General features: G+C 37.1%; 1 protein-coding gene across 1 annotated transcript; it reads left to right on the top strand.

Annotated features, from left to right (window-relative positions):
* The first annotated feature begins 931 nt into the window (after positions 1–931).
* Positions 932–15,843, top strand: LOC132760941 (interaptin-like). Its single transcript, XM_060753282.2, has 10 exons — positions 932–1,175; positions 3,641–3,731; positions 3,973–4,051; positions 4,688–4,802; positions 10,521–10,705; positions 11,417–11,571; positions 13,135–13,297; positions 13,763–13,921; positions 14,454–14,621; positions 15,284–15,843. The coding sequence occupies exons 1-10, from the start codon at positions 932–934 to the stop codon at positions 15,458–15,460; spliced, it is 1,536 nt and encodes a 511-aa protein (XP_060609265.2). The 3' UTR covers positions 15,461–15,843.
* The last annotated feature ends 655 nt before the right edge of the window (positions 15,844–16,498 follow it).

The raw sequence follows: 16,498 nt of genomic DNA, 5'->3' as shown, positions 1-16,498 counted from the left end.
GTAGGTGGGCAGGTCCCAAACTGTTCAGGGCTTTGTAGGTAAGAACCTGCACCTTGAATTGGGACCGGAAAATGAACGGCAGCCAGTGGAGCTCCTTAAACAGGAGGGTTGACCGCTCCAAAAGAACTTAATTTGTTTGAGTTGTCTTCACTTGCCATAGACCCAAATAAAAGCTTTGCTGCTCAGCCAGGTTCTGATATTTGATGTGTACCTCTTAACTTTGGCTATCGTGTTTTAGTTCTTCATAAAGTGTGCCAAAATTAATTACAGCCTATGTAAAAGAAAGCTTTTCTCTCTCCCTCTCTCTGGAGCAGGCATGGGCAAACTTGGGCCCTCCAGGAGTTTTGGACTTCAACTCCCACCATTCCTAACAGCCTTCCGGCTGTTAGAATTGGTGGGAGTTGAAGTCCAAAACACCCGGAGGGCCCAAGTTTGCCCATGCCTGCTCTAGAGCTAGAGTTTGGTTTGCCAAAGACCTTGTAAAACTGCAAATCCCAGTATTCCATAGCTTTGAGCTGTTAAAGTGGTATCAAACTGCTGTAACTCTGCAGTGTGGATGCACCCCAGAAGGACCAAACTTTGGGAATCACTGGACCAAATATGTAAAAGATGAAGAGAGAAGTTCTAGTCGAGTCCTGCTTGCATAGGAAAGGCTGCAGGCAGTCCATCTTGTGCAGAGATGCTAGGGAGAGGCTGCACTGAACAACAGGGGGTAATTTCTGCATAAACATCCATCTTCTTACGGATGTTTCACTCACAATGGATGGGGAAATAATTTTGTCTCCTCCTGCAATAAAGAGGCAAGATTAATAACACTTCCAGCCATTACTGGGCACTTAAATATATTCCCTGCTTGGAGGCCACCCTGCTCTGTTTTGCTCTCCAAAAGGAAGGGGGACAGTTGCCAGGATCCCATAGAACTGATGCACCAATGAGGTTGGCCGCTTTCTCCCCTTCTTCCAATCACCAGCGCCGCTTCCCAAAGTACGCCCCGCTTACAGGAGGAAGGGAGCCAATCTGGTGCCGCGTCTTTTGCAGCGGGTCGCCTCCAGCTGCCTCGGAGTTCCTCACTCTGTCTCGAGTGATGGGGGCGGGGCGTTTGCGGGGTTGCTTCCGGAAGCGGCCGGTTGCCGTGGTAACCGGAGTACCCGGATGGTCTTTGAAGCTACGGAGAGGTGAGACTGACCTGAGCTTGATGAAGTGCAGCTTCTTTTAGGAACAGTGCTTTTGAATGGATTTTGGCATTCCATATCAGTGCATTAAAGTTTATTGAAAGAAATATTAGAAGACTTTAACCCAGGCATGGAGAAACTTGGGCTGGATGTTTTGGACTCCAACTCCCACAATTCCCAACAGCCTCAGGCCCTTTCCTTTTCCTTCCCTAGTATCTCTGCACAAAATGGACAACCGGGAAAGGAAGGGACCCGAGGCTATTGGGAATTGTGGGAACTGGAGTCCAAAACACCTGGAGGGAGGGCCCAAGTTTGCCCCAGCCTGGGTTAAAGTCTTCTAATACTGTTTGCTTCCCAAATAAATCAGAAAAACCAGAGCTCAAAATCCCCAAAGAAATTTGCACACATTTAACAGGTTTTATTATTCTAAATTTTGCAAAGGAAAGAAACATACTCTAAAATACAGTACTTCTTGAACTAGAATTAGTTGTTCTGCATTTATTTATTTGTGATTTGAAAAACAAATATTGTTTCCTCTTTTAAAAAAGTAATCTTCAGTTCAGATATCTTCACATTGAGTGGCTTATTATGGACAAGTAGCTTGATTTAACTCCGAGAAAATAATATGATGCTCTTATGCATGCCGTTCTGATGACCTAAAAGGAAAGTTAGAGAGAATTTTATTATTCATATATTTGGCTTTGCTTGAACACTGTAAATTGATATTTAGTTATTTGAGTGACTGTTCTGACCCCCCCATGGGCAAAGAGGGCAGGATACAAATAAAATGAAGACATCTGACCTTATGCTTTGCTACTCTGCTGCTGAGTACACATGCTTAGTGTGGAATACGTTGTGTGGAATACATCTCACCATGTTAAAACAGTGGATGTGGCTGTTAATGAGACATGCTGCATTTCTTAAATCAAGAAATAGCTACAGAGATACTTGTATGAACACCTCAGCAAGTGAGAGTCCAAAAGTGGCACGCTAAAACCTGGAACCTCAATCAGTGGCTGAGATGACTTGGAAGGCTGAGCGACCTGTAATCCTAAGTAATGGGGCTACGAAGTGGAGTCCACGACATACGAGTGTGGAGAAGAGCAAACTACAGGCCACTTACTACAATGCAGTCTGAACCCAGCCACATGCACAATGGTGAACCTTCTCACAGTGACACCAGGGGCACTCCAAATGGCCAGCTTCTGGTCGAAGGAAATTTAGCATAATGCCAAGTTTTTAACTTTCTTTGTGTTTGTGTGTGTGTGTGTATACACACACAACACACACACACACACACATTATAACTGTATCCTCTATTCGCTTCAGACCAGATAAATAAAATAACAAATAAAGGGGTTTTTTTTTTCATTATTTTAAAAAGATGCTTAGGTGAACCAATTAAATGTTATGTATCCAATATGCATTCAATCTGCACATTACTAATGAATAATCAGTTTAGTTTACAGTTCAAACCTGTATCTACCAAGGAACAAACCCTGGATCATTAAACTCAAAACAGTGATAAATTCTAACATGCAGATGCTCATCAGGACAGGCCCTCAGCCAAGACCAAAAGAGAGTCTAATAAATGCAGTGAAGATTGCAGTTAAGTTTCAAGAGAGATGCAGGACATCTGAATGAGGTAACAGGCATCATCATTGACCCTGCTAATCAAAGGCTCCCAGCATTTTGACCCTGGCTCCACTACACTACTGGTTGGCTTCTGTAATTTCAGCTAGCCTTTTATTAGATGAGAGGATCTGTAGTAATAAGACAAGGTGGTGTTAGAAACTTCATGCCAAACAGCTACTAAGTCCTTGTGGTTTTATAAATAAACATTCAAACTATCTGATATTTTAAAGTAATTCTGTTATTGCCTTTTCCTCTCATCTTTAATAACTTTAACAAAGAGTACCGTATCTGCTTATTCTTGTACAGGTAATTGATCACAACTCTTTGCTGGTTAGAGTTGCATTTTTCTTCTTCATTTTAATCTTTGAAGTAAAACTAAAAGTGTGTGTGTGTGCACACGCCTTTGCCTGTGAATTACATAGAAGAAAAGTCAATTTAATCAACTTTTGCTTTTAAATAAAGTTGGATCTAAATGGAATTATTGTACATTTATGACTATAACGAGCATCTGCTTTAAAATCTCAGTTACTAAGGAGGCTCCATTAAAAACACTCTGGTGGTCTGTTCTCAAAATAGAACAGTGAATTTATACAAACAGTTTGATTTAACTAGATAGTAGTTGTTTTAACTGGATAAAACGGTAGAACATATCTCTATACTAGGGCCAAAAACTGATGATGGAGAACACCAGGTTGGAACAGCTGTTTATAGGATAAGTGGAGAGAATATAGGCGAAGAGAATAGTATGTGTGTGTGTGTATATGGATAGTATGGTCACTATGATCTGACTATGTATACTACTTAATAATTCAAAGTACTTTCTTTGTTTTTAGAAATGGAAAACACAGTTTTAAGCATAGAACCAAAGTATATCAAGAACCTCCAACAGCAAATTTATTTCCTTGAAGCGGAAGCCAATTTTCTATATCCTGTACTGTTCTATCTAACATTAAATAAAAACTAATTGGCTAAAGCATAATACAAACAGAACATACTTGATACGTACAATTGAACTAACATATTTTTATAATGGAAAACAAATGAAAGCTGCTTGACTCTTATCTATTTTCTATTTTCTTTAATATTGGTTATGAAAATGAATGCATCCATGATGAATACAGGTAATACCAATGTAAATTTCCCCTTTGACCTTAACTGTTATCACTCGTGAACAGACCAAAAAAGCTACTGTTCTTCAGCCTCATATGACATCTGAAATGGAGCACTTGCTGCAAAAGCTACAGGTAATCTTTTTACAATCTATTTTGGACAGTTAATGATATAACCAATATTTGTGATTCATTCTTTCCTGCCTTAATTTTAGTTAAATGAGAATGGAGCAACATTTGTAGAATAATATACTATCATTTTTAGAACAATACACTAGGGTGGTTTTTTATACTTGTTTATAATATACAGTTTTAGCTGGCTCTTATAGGGTTTGTAGCACAGTATTGGAGTCACAGAAATATCTTTCCCAGAGCATTAGCCCCATTTCTGCAGCCTCTTCCAGCAGTTCAACATTGGCCAAATTCATAGTGGTTTAAAATCTAAAATCTTATAATGAAGAAAAGTCAAATGGCAACAACAAACAAGTGTACAATAAATTAATGTACAGCTTTAGGCTTCCATATTCTCAACCATTCTAATTTCTACCAACTAGCCTGACCAAATGTCAGGGAAGGGACTTTTAGTCCTATAGCATTGCAAGGGCCATAGGTAGCTCACTTTTAATAAACAAGACAGTCACATTCTGTTCTAAGTCGAACATCCCGTTTGTTATAAAAGACATTGAAAACTGTCGCTAATCTACTTTCCTGCTTTTTAAAATGTATCTGTGAAGTTAATTAAAATGAGTCAGACTTTTTATTTTCTCACAGGAATTACAGTCTCAGTCTGATGGCCTCCAGCTAGAGCTAAAAAGAAAAGAAAATGGTCTGAATGTGCTGAAGGTAGAAAAAGAACAACTTCGTAACCAAATCATTATAGCTAATGGTAATTCTTCATTCATTATTACTCTCTTGATTGGTTTGTAATGTTGATGTCTACTTTGCCCCACATCCCATTTTTTTATTGGCTATACAATCATGAGACAAAAACTATAGGATAAATTGAACATGGAATGTCTTCCCTCATAGTGTCTTAGGTACCAACTCTGGGAGGTTTTACAGTCCCCTACTAGTGGCGCAGAAGAGAAAATTTCCTCTTCCAAATTCTTCAGATAAAAGTTGTTTCATCAATATAGCCTGCAGTTTATATAATCTGTGGCATCCTTAACTATTGGTAAAGGAAACTAATATACATGTTATCATGGCAATATTAGAAATCTAACAATCCAAAGAATATTCTGTTCATTGCTTTATTTTGTTTTGACTTGTCCTACCCCTTGAATTCCACATTGGGACAAAGATGGTATATAAATTAAATACATTCATTCTCTCATTCATTCATTTAAAAAAGAAAAGTTAAAACATGATGAAACTCCTTTTTTACCTTATGGTTTTGGAAAGTAGCAAGAAATCAGCATGAATCTAATTACTGCATTTTAATATGTTTAAATGTATTTTATAATTCTATTTAAATATTTGTTTTAACTGTACATTGTTTGAAGGCATCAAATAGTTGCCTAAGTGTAAGCCACCTTGAGTCCCCTCTGGGGTGAAGAAAGGCGGAATAGAAATGTTCTAAATAAATAAATAATAAATGGTTCAAGAAGTCAGGCATGTCAGGCTCGTGTCAATCAGTTTTTCCTCTATAGTCTGTGACAGGCACAGTAGTCTACATATCATTGTGTACAAATCATTATGTACATCCAGTATTAGTGAAGGCATACTAAATAATTTTCACATTTCCACAAGAAAGGGTCTTCTGGAAAGCCAAGATCACATGGTGCTGCTGAAATAGTTAATCTAGTGTTTTTTTGCAGCCTTATAAAATGAGGCAAGGGGAAATATATTGAGCACTTTTTAGTAGACATAGTTGTTTTTAATTGTAAATAACTGAGGTAAACAAACAAAACACCTTTTATACAAAATGACTGTCTTTCTCCCCCTTTTAAAATATTTCTATATTTTGTGAATAAAAATAAACCTAAAATCGACATTCTGTCAACAAATAGCTGCCTTGAAAATTTTAGATGAAGCTACGTACAGTTTTTGATTGCTATAACTAATGAGTAATAACTTATTTTTGTTTATTTTTAGTTGAATTAAACTGAAACAATCTAATTTCTGTTTATATTCAGTTTGCAATAAGATCCAATCTAGGGTTGCAGCCCAAGAGAACCATTTCTACAGCTAATGCCAAGAGATAACTCTTGTGAGATTGTTTCTGTTTCTGTCCCTGAAAGGTGAAGAAGCCTTTTCAAAATTGATATGGTGGGGGCACATGTGTCTCCCTCAAATACGTTGGTATGTTCCCGTGACTGGATAGTTCTATCCATGAAAAAAATAGATTAATATCCTCGACTTTCATATCATATGATGCCAGGGCAACATACAATAACATCAGTTAACCAATTTGAGCAATATAAAACAATAGCAAAGCAATTGAGAAACCCCATCAACAATCTTCAGAAGCAATTCCAAAGATTCCAGATACCTCATTTTTAGATGGCAGTATTAAGAACACTGCAGAGTTCTTCACACAGCAGAATGAAATTGGAAAAATGTTGCCTGCGCTCTGAGGAGATAGATACTGTTCTGGGATCACAACAGCTAGTTTTTTCAACATCTGTACCATAAGAGATGGCTGCTGCTTCTATGCTAGCTCATTCCTCCTGCAGTTAATTGCATGGAAAAATTTGCAGCGTGTGAACATGTTTTATATTAATTTTTTCCCAAGGTCATTCATGCTAGCTACCCAGCTGTAAACATAGAAATGACAGCAATCTGGAGAAGTGATCTGACAATGTTGGCTAGCTACATCATTCTCTTGTATATTAGAGCCTATGCAAATTGTTCCATCTTAACTCTGCCATCCTGAAGAGCCAAGGGCCATCCAGTCCAATGCCCTGCCATGCAGGAAAGCCCAAACAAATTACTCCCAACAGATGGCCATCTGCTTAAAAAACCTTTAGAGAAGAAGAATTCACCACCCTTTGAGGCAGCATCTTCCAGTGTTGAACAGCCCTTAATATTGAACAACTGTTACCTTGTAGAACCTGCCTTTAATAAATCAAAACACAGTAGGTGAAAAAAGTATAGACATATGCTGTATATTTTTGAGGGATAAGAATCAAACATCTTTTTCAGGGTTTGATGTTTTTCTTTTTGAAATATCTCCACCATGTGGTGAAATTTTGTATTATTTCCTGAAATTACAGTGTGTCTTTTGGAACTTTTAATGTATTTGTTTAATTCAATTTTTTGATCTTTCACTAAACAAAAAAAATCTAATTGTTTGTTCCATCTACAGGAATTGTACAAAAATTGAATCATTGTTCATCATTTGATTCAATAGTTCTGGTCTGGTTAAAACTAGCAATTGAATATACAGTATGTTAAAATGGTTTTGAATTGTGATGTGTGTTTCCTTAAATATGCCTTAATTTTCACAGTGCAAGGACATGGAATTAGGACAAGGTGAAAATCAATTTCTCTAGTTTTCTGATATGTTTTCCAAGTCAGCAAGTTCAGCAGCTCAGCAGTTTAACCCGCTGCGCCACAAGGGGCCCCTTATATAGTTACCATTTAATTCTGCTCAATGAAGAAAATTTTCCCCGTGGATTTATTTTATTTATTTATTTACTTTGCTTATATACCGCTGTTCTCAGCCCAGGGGCGACTCACAGCGGTGTACAACATAGAAAGAACAAGATAGTTGTCTCCTCATCTTCCCATTCCTTATAAGCAATCTACTAAATTGATAGATTTCATATTTCATTAAATATTTAAGATACCTTGTATACTATCAGTAACACAGGCCCCCACAAACCCTTTAAAATACATCTTTGGCCAATATGGTATATTGTTTTGTCTCATTAGCAGTTGTTGGATTAGATGCCTAAGATTCTTTAATGGAGATGCCAGAGAATTAATCCTGAGGTTAGCACCAATTGTGATCTTGAAAATTGCCACTTGTGATAACACATGAAAACGTACTGTAATTGTTGCTCTTTTACATGCACACTAGTAGTTTACCACTAATTAGCTAATGTACCACTGTCATTATGCCGTCACCACTTTTCTCCCCTTTACAGACAAGCAATTGCTATTGTCTAGTGGCTTTAAGTTACTTTGCAAATTCAGTCTGACTATATAGCAAAAGTGTGTCTTATTTGGAAGACCTTACTCATGGCAGTGCTACTGTCAACATGATGCCTTGCATCATGCAATCCCACCAGCATGGAAACCTAATAAAGGAAACCAGAGGTCTCTGTTTTCAAGACTTGAGCAGGTCTATTGATGATTGGGGCTCTTTGAGGTCTCTCATTGAAAGGATCACCTTGATCCAACTTGATGGCAAATGAAAACATCAATAATCTTTGTTGGAATTCTGAATATTAATTAAGCATTTTTGATGTTGCTGTTTTTGGGACTTTTATTTATACTCTGCATTTTTCAAAACTTGAGAAATTGTTTGACAAATTAAAATTAACATGATGCAGTTACAAAAGATCAGCATCAAAATAGAATTAAAAAGGAACAATGCAAGTAATATGAATAATTTAAAGCATGATTTTAAAAAAATCAGTTAAATCAATATGATTAAAACAGCACAGCACTTGCATAAAATAATTCCCATAAAAACCTTTAGTTCTCAAAGCCTATTGGAATGGAAAACAAGGAGGAAGTCATTCTAGCCTAGGGGAGTGTTTCTCAAACTCTGCTCTAGGGACAGCTACAGATAGGTTCTTGTCTTGTTTTTCAAAAGCCATACTGGTGAAAATAGTGGGACTGTGAGAAGGATCTCTTCTGAGGATTTCAGGGCTTATATAGGGAGACACGATCTGTTAAATGGGCTGAATAGCTTTTCCACCAAGTAGAACCATGTGGAGCATGTTACAATAATCTAAATGGGATGTACATATGGAATGTGTTATTGTAGTTAGACCAGGCATGCTCCGAAATGGACAAAGTTGGCATGTTTACGTGGGCAAAAGCATTCCTGACCACCACAGAAACCTGGACCTCCAGGGTTTAAGACTGAGTCCAGGAGTACGCCACAGTTGCTGACCTGCATGTCTAATGGCCGTGTCATTGATAGTTGCAGATAGTAAGGTGATCTTAATAATGGAAAAACCAGCACTTTTAACAGCTGGAGACAGCTATGTAGAGATTGTTATAGACAGTTTGGTGGGACTTCTTTTGTCTGTATTCATCACCAGGTCTTTGGACAGTAGGTTTGGCATTAATCATAATGTTGGAATTTTGACTATGACAGGCTTTGGACTGGGTCGTTGGTTGCTAAATCAGACTTTGATTCGGCTGCATGATAATAATAATAATGTTTTAAATGCTTTAAATGTATTTTAATCTAATGTTTTATTTTTTTGTATAATGTATGTAATGTGTTGTATGTTGTCAGCATCTAATTGCTGCCGTTTTAAGCTGCCTTGAGTCCCCCCTTGGGGGTTGAGAAGGACAGGGTAGAAATGTTGGAAATACATAAATAAATAATGTTGCTAAGGTGAGTGCAAGATGTCTTAACAGAATCCTCTTTACAAAAAAGTATTGAAATTCAGATTACACTGGTCATCTGTGCTCCTACTGAAATTCACAGGGCAAGTAAATTATGAGTAATTTAGTTTCCATTGATACCTGTTGGACTTAACAAATGACTTAAAGTCACCATGCAAAACCACATTTCCCCCTTACAACTTTGTTAAGTTTTCTTGACTCAATTGGATGTTAATATTCTTTTCTGCTTTATCACAGCATGGTGCCTTCATCTCCCTACTCTTTCCCAGTTTTACCTAGGGCATTTCTTTGACCTTTTCACTTTAGATTCTTCATCCAGTGGAGTACACTAGCTCATATGATCTTGTAACTGCTCTTCTAATTTGATGTTTCTTTGTTATGTATTTTTTTAAAAATCCTTATCTGATGGCAGAGTCAGATAAATGTTCATTTTTAATGTTCACAAATCGTTTAGATTACAAAAGCATTGAAAAGAATGGCATTCTCAGTGTTTGATAATGTCTATTGTCATCTCTTTATTGTAAGAACCAATCGTGGTATAGTGACTGGAAAACCACGGTGGATGACCTTAAGCAAGTCAGAATCTCTCAGCCTCAAAGGATTGCAATAGCAAACCTGCTCTGAATAAATCATGCCAGGAAAAGCTATAGTAGGCTCACACTGGGATCACGATAAGTCAGAAATGACTTGATGGCATGCAAGAATAACAGTCTTTTTTACAGGCCTATGCAGCAAATACAAATTACAGATTTCTGTAGCTAATATGGACTTCTGTAACTATCTTTTGTTTGATTTCCCACCTTTTTTCTGAAGGGACTCACACTTAAGGCACATCTACACTAACCACTTAAGTCAGTATGTGTGTGAATCAGCCCCACAGTGGCCAAACATCACAATGAACTGATCTGGGTTCACTCAGAGCAAGGCTTTCTTCATTCTGATTTGTTGCCTCTGTAGTGTGTTGATAAATGTGATTAAAAGAACAAGAAGTTTTAATAAAAATGTTTAGTTTTACATTAATAATATGTAATTATACTGGCAAGAGCTTTGATATCAAATATTCCTCCTTTAGAGAATCATTCAAAAGAAAAGCTGGCTTTGATAGAAGAAATTATAGAAATGAAGAGAAGGAAGGAACAAAAAGACAGGTTAATCTCTGCCAAAGAAGTGGAAATATTGCATGCTAAGCAGGAACTAGATGAACAACAAATTAATTTGAGTAACAGAGAACAGGCAATCCTTGTGTTGCAAACAAAGGTAAGTTGATTTCTTTGGTAGTAGCAATTCGAAATACCAGTATAGCTATTTTCTTATTTGGGATTGGTGCATAGTATCATAAAACTGGAGACATAGACCTTCATATCATGTAAAATATTAGAACACAAAAAATGACAGATATGCCTCCCCTGCCCAAAGGCATAGTTCCAGTGCAACAACTCTCCTTCCCTAACTGTAGATTGATTCCATATCAGTCAAGTGAACTACCTTTTTAATGAACAGATCCAAGTCCAGAAGTATAATTTGTATGCTGACATTATTTTGGAAACTGGCAAGCAGCAGTTATTTCTAAACCTACAATGCAGAGATATATATTATATCTCATTACACATAGCTCCTTATCCCCAAATTCTGCATGCTTCAATTCAACCATATTGAAATTATTAAAAAAATAGTTTCCTCAAAAGGCAAACCTCAAGTTTGCCATTTTATATAAGGAACACCATTTTACTACACCATTGTACATAATTGGACACAAAACACTATGAATTTTGGTATCCCTAGGAGTTCCTGGAACAACAGATACCAAAGACCACTGTGTTTGCATATTTCACACTTTGTATTGTATTGTACAATATCTAATGTGAAAGGACTATATCTTAAGATGACTGCATTTGGATTTAATAGTAAAATAATTTTCCTTGGTCTATAGAATACTGATCTCTTTTCACATGTTGAAATCAAATTAAGGTGAAGCAGCAGTCTGAAAAGCAGAAAGCAGTGGAGTTGCAGCTTTCTGAAAAGAGAAAGGAGTGCTTGAAAGTGCAGTCTGCTGTGCATGAAATGGAAGATAAAATCTTTAAGAAAACAGCAGAGATACAAGAATACGTTACTCATGAATTACGGTAGTAATACATGAATTGGGGAATTGGGAGAAGCTTGTTAAGGTGATATTGTATTTTACCCTGCAAATATTCTTAAATATCATAACACCATCCATCGACTTATATCCAAGATTGCATTTTTGGCTTACTGATGAGACATACTGAAACAAAACAATAAAGATTCTAATTTCCCATAGAGAAGGCCTGTGTTACCCTCTTAAGAATGGCTGCTATTATTCAGGAATGCAATAATTCATGGAAAATGTTGAGCCTTTGCCAGGCTTCTATATAACCTGGAGTCCATTTTTTTGGAATTTGTGTCCATTAATGGCTCATGCTGTTGACCTTATTCCATGTGAGAGGATATAGGACAGAGATAAAGTGTCAGGGTTTCAAAAAAGACTATTTCATTTTTCCAATTAGCCCAATGTTATTAAATATTACGAGGCAGAAATATATTGTGCCCACTGGAAAAATTAAATCTCTTTTTCAGCAGTCTGACATGTCTCTTATCTACCAATTCCTATTGCTTCTCATTCCATAGAAACCCATAGGGGTAAAAAGATCTTCCTCTGAGGCCTTGTGTATAGGTACAACAGAGGTTATTCAGGCATAAAGTATTTTCAACCACAGTAGCAAAATTGTAAGCATTCATATGTCTCCCTTCTGCAGCAAATACAAATTGCAAATATACTGATGGCTTTTAGATGACAGGCAATAACAATTCTGTTTTGGAAATCTTTATCTTGGCTGGTTAGGGGAAAGTAATAATTGAAGATGGTACTACAAGCTATGCATAGATTTTAATTAATAAGTGTATGAATTCATTTAAAAAACAACAACAACAATAATCCCAATTTAGACAGCACTGGGGCATGCCAAGTTCCTAGTGTTGGTCCCATCGTTTTGGAACTATGGCAGATATAAACAACACACATACACTTTTACTGCAGATTTGTGAGAGTTCTCAGCTTCCCTTGTGTTCAAGCTCCCATTCCCATCCAAGTACCGAAATGCTGAATAATTAGTGCCTATTTCATGTAGGATAGAAATCTCTTTGCTAGACTTCCTCTCCTAATTCTTTCTCATTGAGCCTTCCCAAATGCTAACTCTTCTTACCAGGCACAATTTTTCTTCCTTGCTTGCTCTTAGTGTCGCCATATTTTAATCCCCCAAACTCAGACAGACATGTTTCAGTGTTATTAGCCTACATTTCATATCATTTGGTGTGCCATTACACTGCTTGGAAGCTCTACAGATAGGAAACAAAAAGTTATGGTTTCTTAGTTTTTTGTGCATGAAATAGAGGAATGCCCAATCTGCAGTTCAAGATGGATTTATATGTCCCATACTCTTTTGACACCGCCTTTCCTACTCAAAGAGCTCCTGTGCCTTTAAGTAAGACTTACAGCTATTCAGCATTCTGGGGGTTAGTTTTCCCAACATTCTAGGGGTTAGTTTCCCCAAAAATGTAAATTACACACAGCTTACAATGTTACTTGAGGAATACATCTTACTGTAAAGCTGCTCTGTCAAAACATAATCCTAAATCTTTTGCTACATGTTTATACCTTTTCTGATTAGGAGTGAAATTTCTTTCCTACATCAACAAATGCATGAGAGAGAGCTACTAGCAGAACAGGACAATTTCTTGAGAAGTAAAATGGTGGATGATTATGATGCTTTGACCAAGGAGAATGCCATGCTACAATCTAGACTGTTGGACCTTATCAAGCAAACAGAGATTGTAAGAAAGGAACAATCTGATCAACTGATTTCAATATATACACGTAATTGTATATGGGAGAGGTGCTGCTTTTCTATATTGTCTAATATAGAGGAATTGTTGTTCCTCTATCGTTTATTGTTCATGGGTGGGGACAGATGATAACAAAGACATCAGCACACTTCTGAATGCCTTTATTAGAAATCTGCCAACTTCCTCTTTTTCTCAAGGGTAAATATCTTACCATTTTAAAACTAAGCCATACAAATCATATCAGTGCCTAAATAACTGGGTGTTGGATGTTGGCATACAGTTGGCAAAATCCAAACACTAAGAAACAGAAAATATGAGACAGTTAAGTATGTAATAGCACCTGATTTCTTTACAATAATCAGCACTAGTCCCTAGCAGTTTGCTTTCAAGAACTCTGTGAAAGAATCATAATAATATGATTCCCTACTTTTTTGTCCATATAACTTGCTACAGGAAAGAGCACTCAAGGATGAGAGTTATGCATCCCGTTTGGCTTGCGTTGCTCAGTTGCTCATAATGAAAGACCATGAAAAGCATCTGCTGCAAGCCATCAAGAGGCACCAAGAATTCCTGGATCAGCAAAGGAACACATTTCAAGACCTTGATGCTAAGGTTGGACAACTGGCAATACTCTTCAAAAGAATCAGTGGGAATTTGTTTCTTGTAATGTTTGTAGTTCAGAAAATAGTAGTCCAGATTCAGTGTGAGACTGGGAAAGATTTGTTGATAGACTTCAAGCATGGTATAGGAGGGAAGGTAGTGCTCTCAGCTTTTGTAAAGTCTTCGGAAATACGTTGGTTTTGCTAATTTTGGTTTGATATCCTAGCTCCCAGATCTCTTGTGCAATATATATCTGCAAGAATGTTGCCCAGGGGACCCCTGGATGTTTTGATGTTTTACGATCCTTTTTGGGAGGCTTCTCACATATCCCTGCATGCGGAGCTGGAGCTAACAGAGGGAGCTCAACCAGCTCTCCCCAGATTCTTCCCTTTAGAAAAGAGTCTTTCCCATTTGCAAAAACACCTTTTAGTTTTCATTTTCATTGTTCTGTTCCTTGCAAAACACTCCTGAAGTATTTTATGTCATTTTATACTGATACTTTTGTGTGTTCTAGGTATATTTACTGTTTGTGGTTTTCTCACAGATTGGAGTATTGGAACAAAGAAGTACATCTCTTGGCTTTGATAGTGCAACATTGAGGAGTAAAGTAGGTGAAATCAGAGCTTTGTTAGAGAAAGAAGAACAAAGTAATCTTCAGCTAAAAAGAGACAAATCACTGCTGATTGAGCTTGCATCTAATCTACAAAAACAGGTTAACTATACTCTAATCTTATTAGGAAGTTGGGGAACTGTAATACAGCATTTGGGGCCCAGATGGGTACAACATTTTCACATGAAGAAATGATTGTCATATATGCACATTCTGTATAGGTACAAGGAGCTTTTTTTGCAGTTAGCTGTCTTGAGTCCCATTCAAATAGAGAGAAGTGGGGGACACTCTCTGCCCCAGGCACAGAAAAATAAGGAGTACAGTGGTGGCTCCTTGTTCTCCATTCCACAGTTTGATGCCAGGACAGGGAAGAAGAGGTCAACTTCAAGAAATGTGAACTGACAAGGAAGAAAAGAAGGGTAGAAGTACTGCTGCTATAGTTGCAACCTGTAGGTTTTTTTTAGTAAGGCAAAAAGTAGCTGCTGCTACTTTTTAAAAAATTAACACTCCCTACTCGCAGAAGTAGCACTGTTAGAAGAAGAAAGGGTAGAGAAAAAGGAGAATCTAACAGCCCCTTCAAAACTAATTTTAATATGAGGTTTTGTAGGTATAAGATTTGGTATCATACTGGAAGAAAAAAAGGCATACTGAGTTCCCTTGCATCTGGTTGGCTAGGCTGCATACAGAGCTGCTGTGATATGGATCTGTTGAAAATTGCTGAATATGTGGAAAAATCAATTCTTGAATTTACATTTCCCCCTTAGTTTACTGGAAAAGAAAACAGTCTCCTCCGAGCATCCTATAAAATGTTGGAATTGGATGAAGCCATCTCAGCATTGAAAACAAAGCATGCATTTCATCGGTCTCTTCAGTCAGAAAATTGGAGTGATGTCTCCAAAATGGCAAATTCTATGGAAAATCTCAAGGCAATAATGTCATGAACACGGGACAGTATTAGTCATACTGTTTAAGTAGGTTTTGATTTCTTCTTAGTATTGTTTTGAACATAGATACATTCTGAAAAATATTTATATGGCTTGATCAAACTATGAACTATTAATATGCGAAATGATTTTGCAGCACTTTAGAGATTAACTGAAAGACTGAAGGTGGTAGCATTCATAGATGAAGTCTGCTTCCTCAAATGCAACTGTCATTATGGTTATTATATTACATTATTGTAAGTGTTTGGGGACTTCTTTGGGTTTTTGTTTTTTGCATTTATCTGGCCATTGAATGTTCGCCTTTTTGTGTTGTAAACTGCCCTGAGTTCCCTCGTGGAGAGAGGGCGGTCTATAAATAAAGATGATGATGATGATGATGATGATGATGATGATGATTATGTTGGTCTTCTCTTCAGCCTTGAAAATTTAGTCATACTCAGAACCAAGGGCTTTATCACACATTAAAATAGTGTTGTTTCTTAAAAAAGACTATGCAATTGAGATTGGGCTGTTTTCTATTATACCTTGAAAATCTTTCCAGATTTGCAGTATTTGCACCAAAAGTCTATCACAGGCAGCATTTGGTATTGCCCACCCAGAATCTGCAATCCTCTCTTCCTTTTCCTAATTTGACTTTATTTTACTAAATGCCCCCCTCCCCCGATTAAACTAGTTCACTTTAATATAAACCACAAAAAAACCCTCATACACACATTTTACATGTTGAAATAGTAACAGAAAAGGCTTCTGTTTAGAAAAGTATTTATTTATCCCAATAGGGAGAATCATATATACCCGTATTTTCTCCTTTAGGGGGACCACAAATGGTGGCAGGTCATTCTGTTGAATGAATGCTTTCAGGAACGTCTTGGGAGGGATACTTCAAAAAGCAAGGAGCCTCAGTTGAGGGACCTGAGCTGTATCTGTGTACATTTTTTAAAGTCAGAAATGGTTTGAAGGCATAGACCAACAATAATCAATTGCATCATGAAATGTTTTGAGCAAAATTATGTCGTCTTGGTCACATCATTTTGA

The sequence above is a fragment of the Anolis sagrei genome, chromosome 1 (assembly GCF_037176765.1).
Source record: "Anolis sagrei isolate rAnoSag1 chromosome 1, rAnoSag1.mat, whole genome shotgun sequence".
Classification (NCBI taxonomy): Eukaryota; Metazoa; Chordata; class Lepidosauria; order Squamata; family Dactyloidae; genus Anolis; species Anolis sagrei.
The sequence above is the reverse complement of the archived record's forward strand: the minus strand, read 5'-3'. Positions and strand labels throughout refer to the sequence as shown.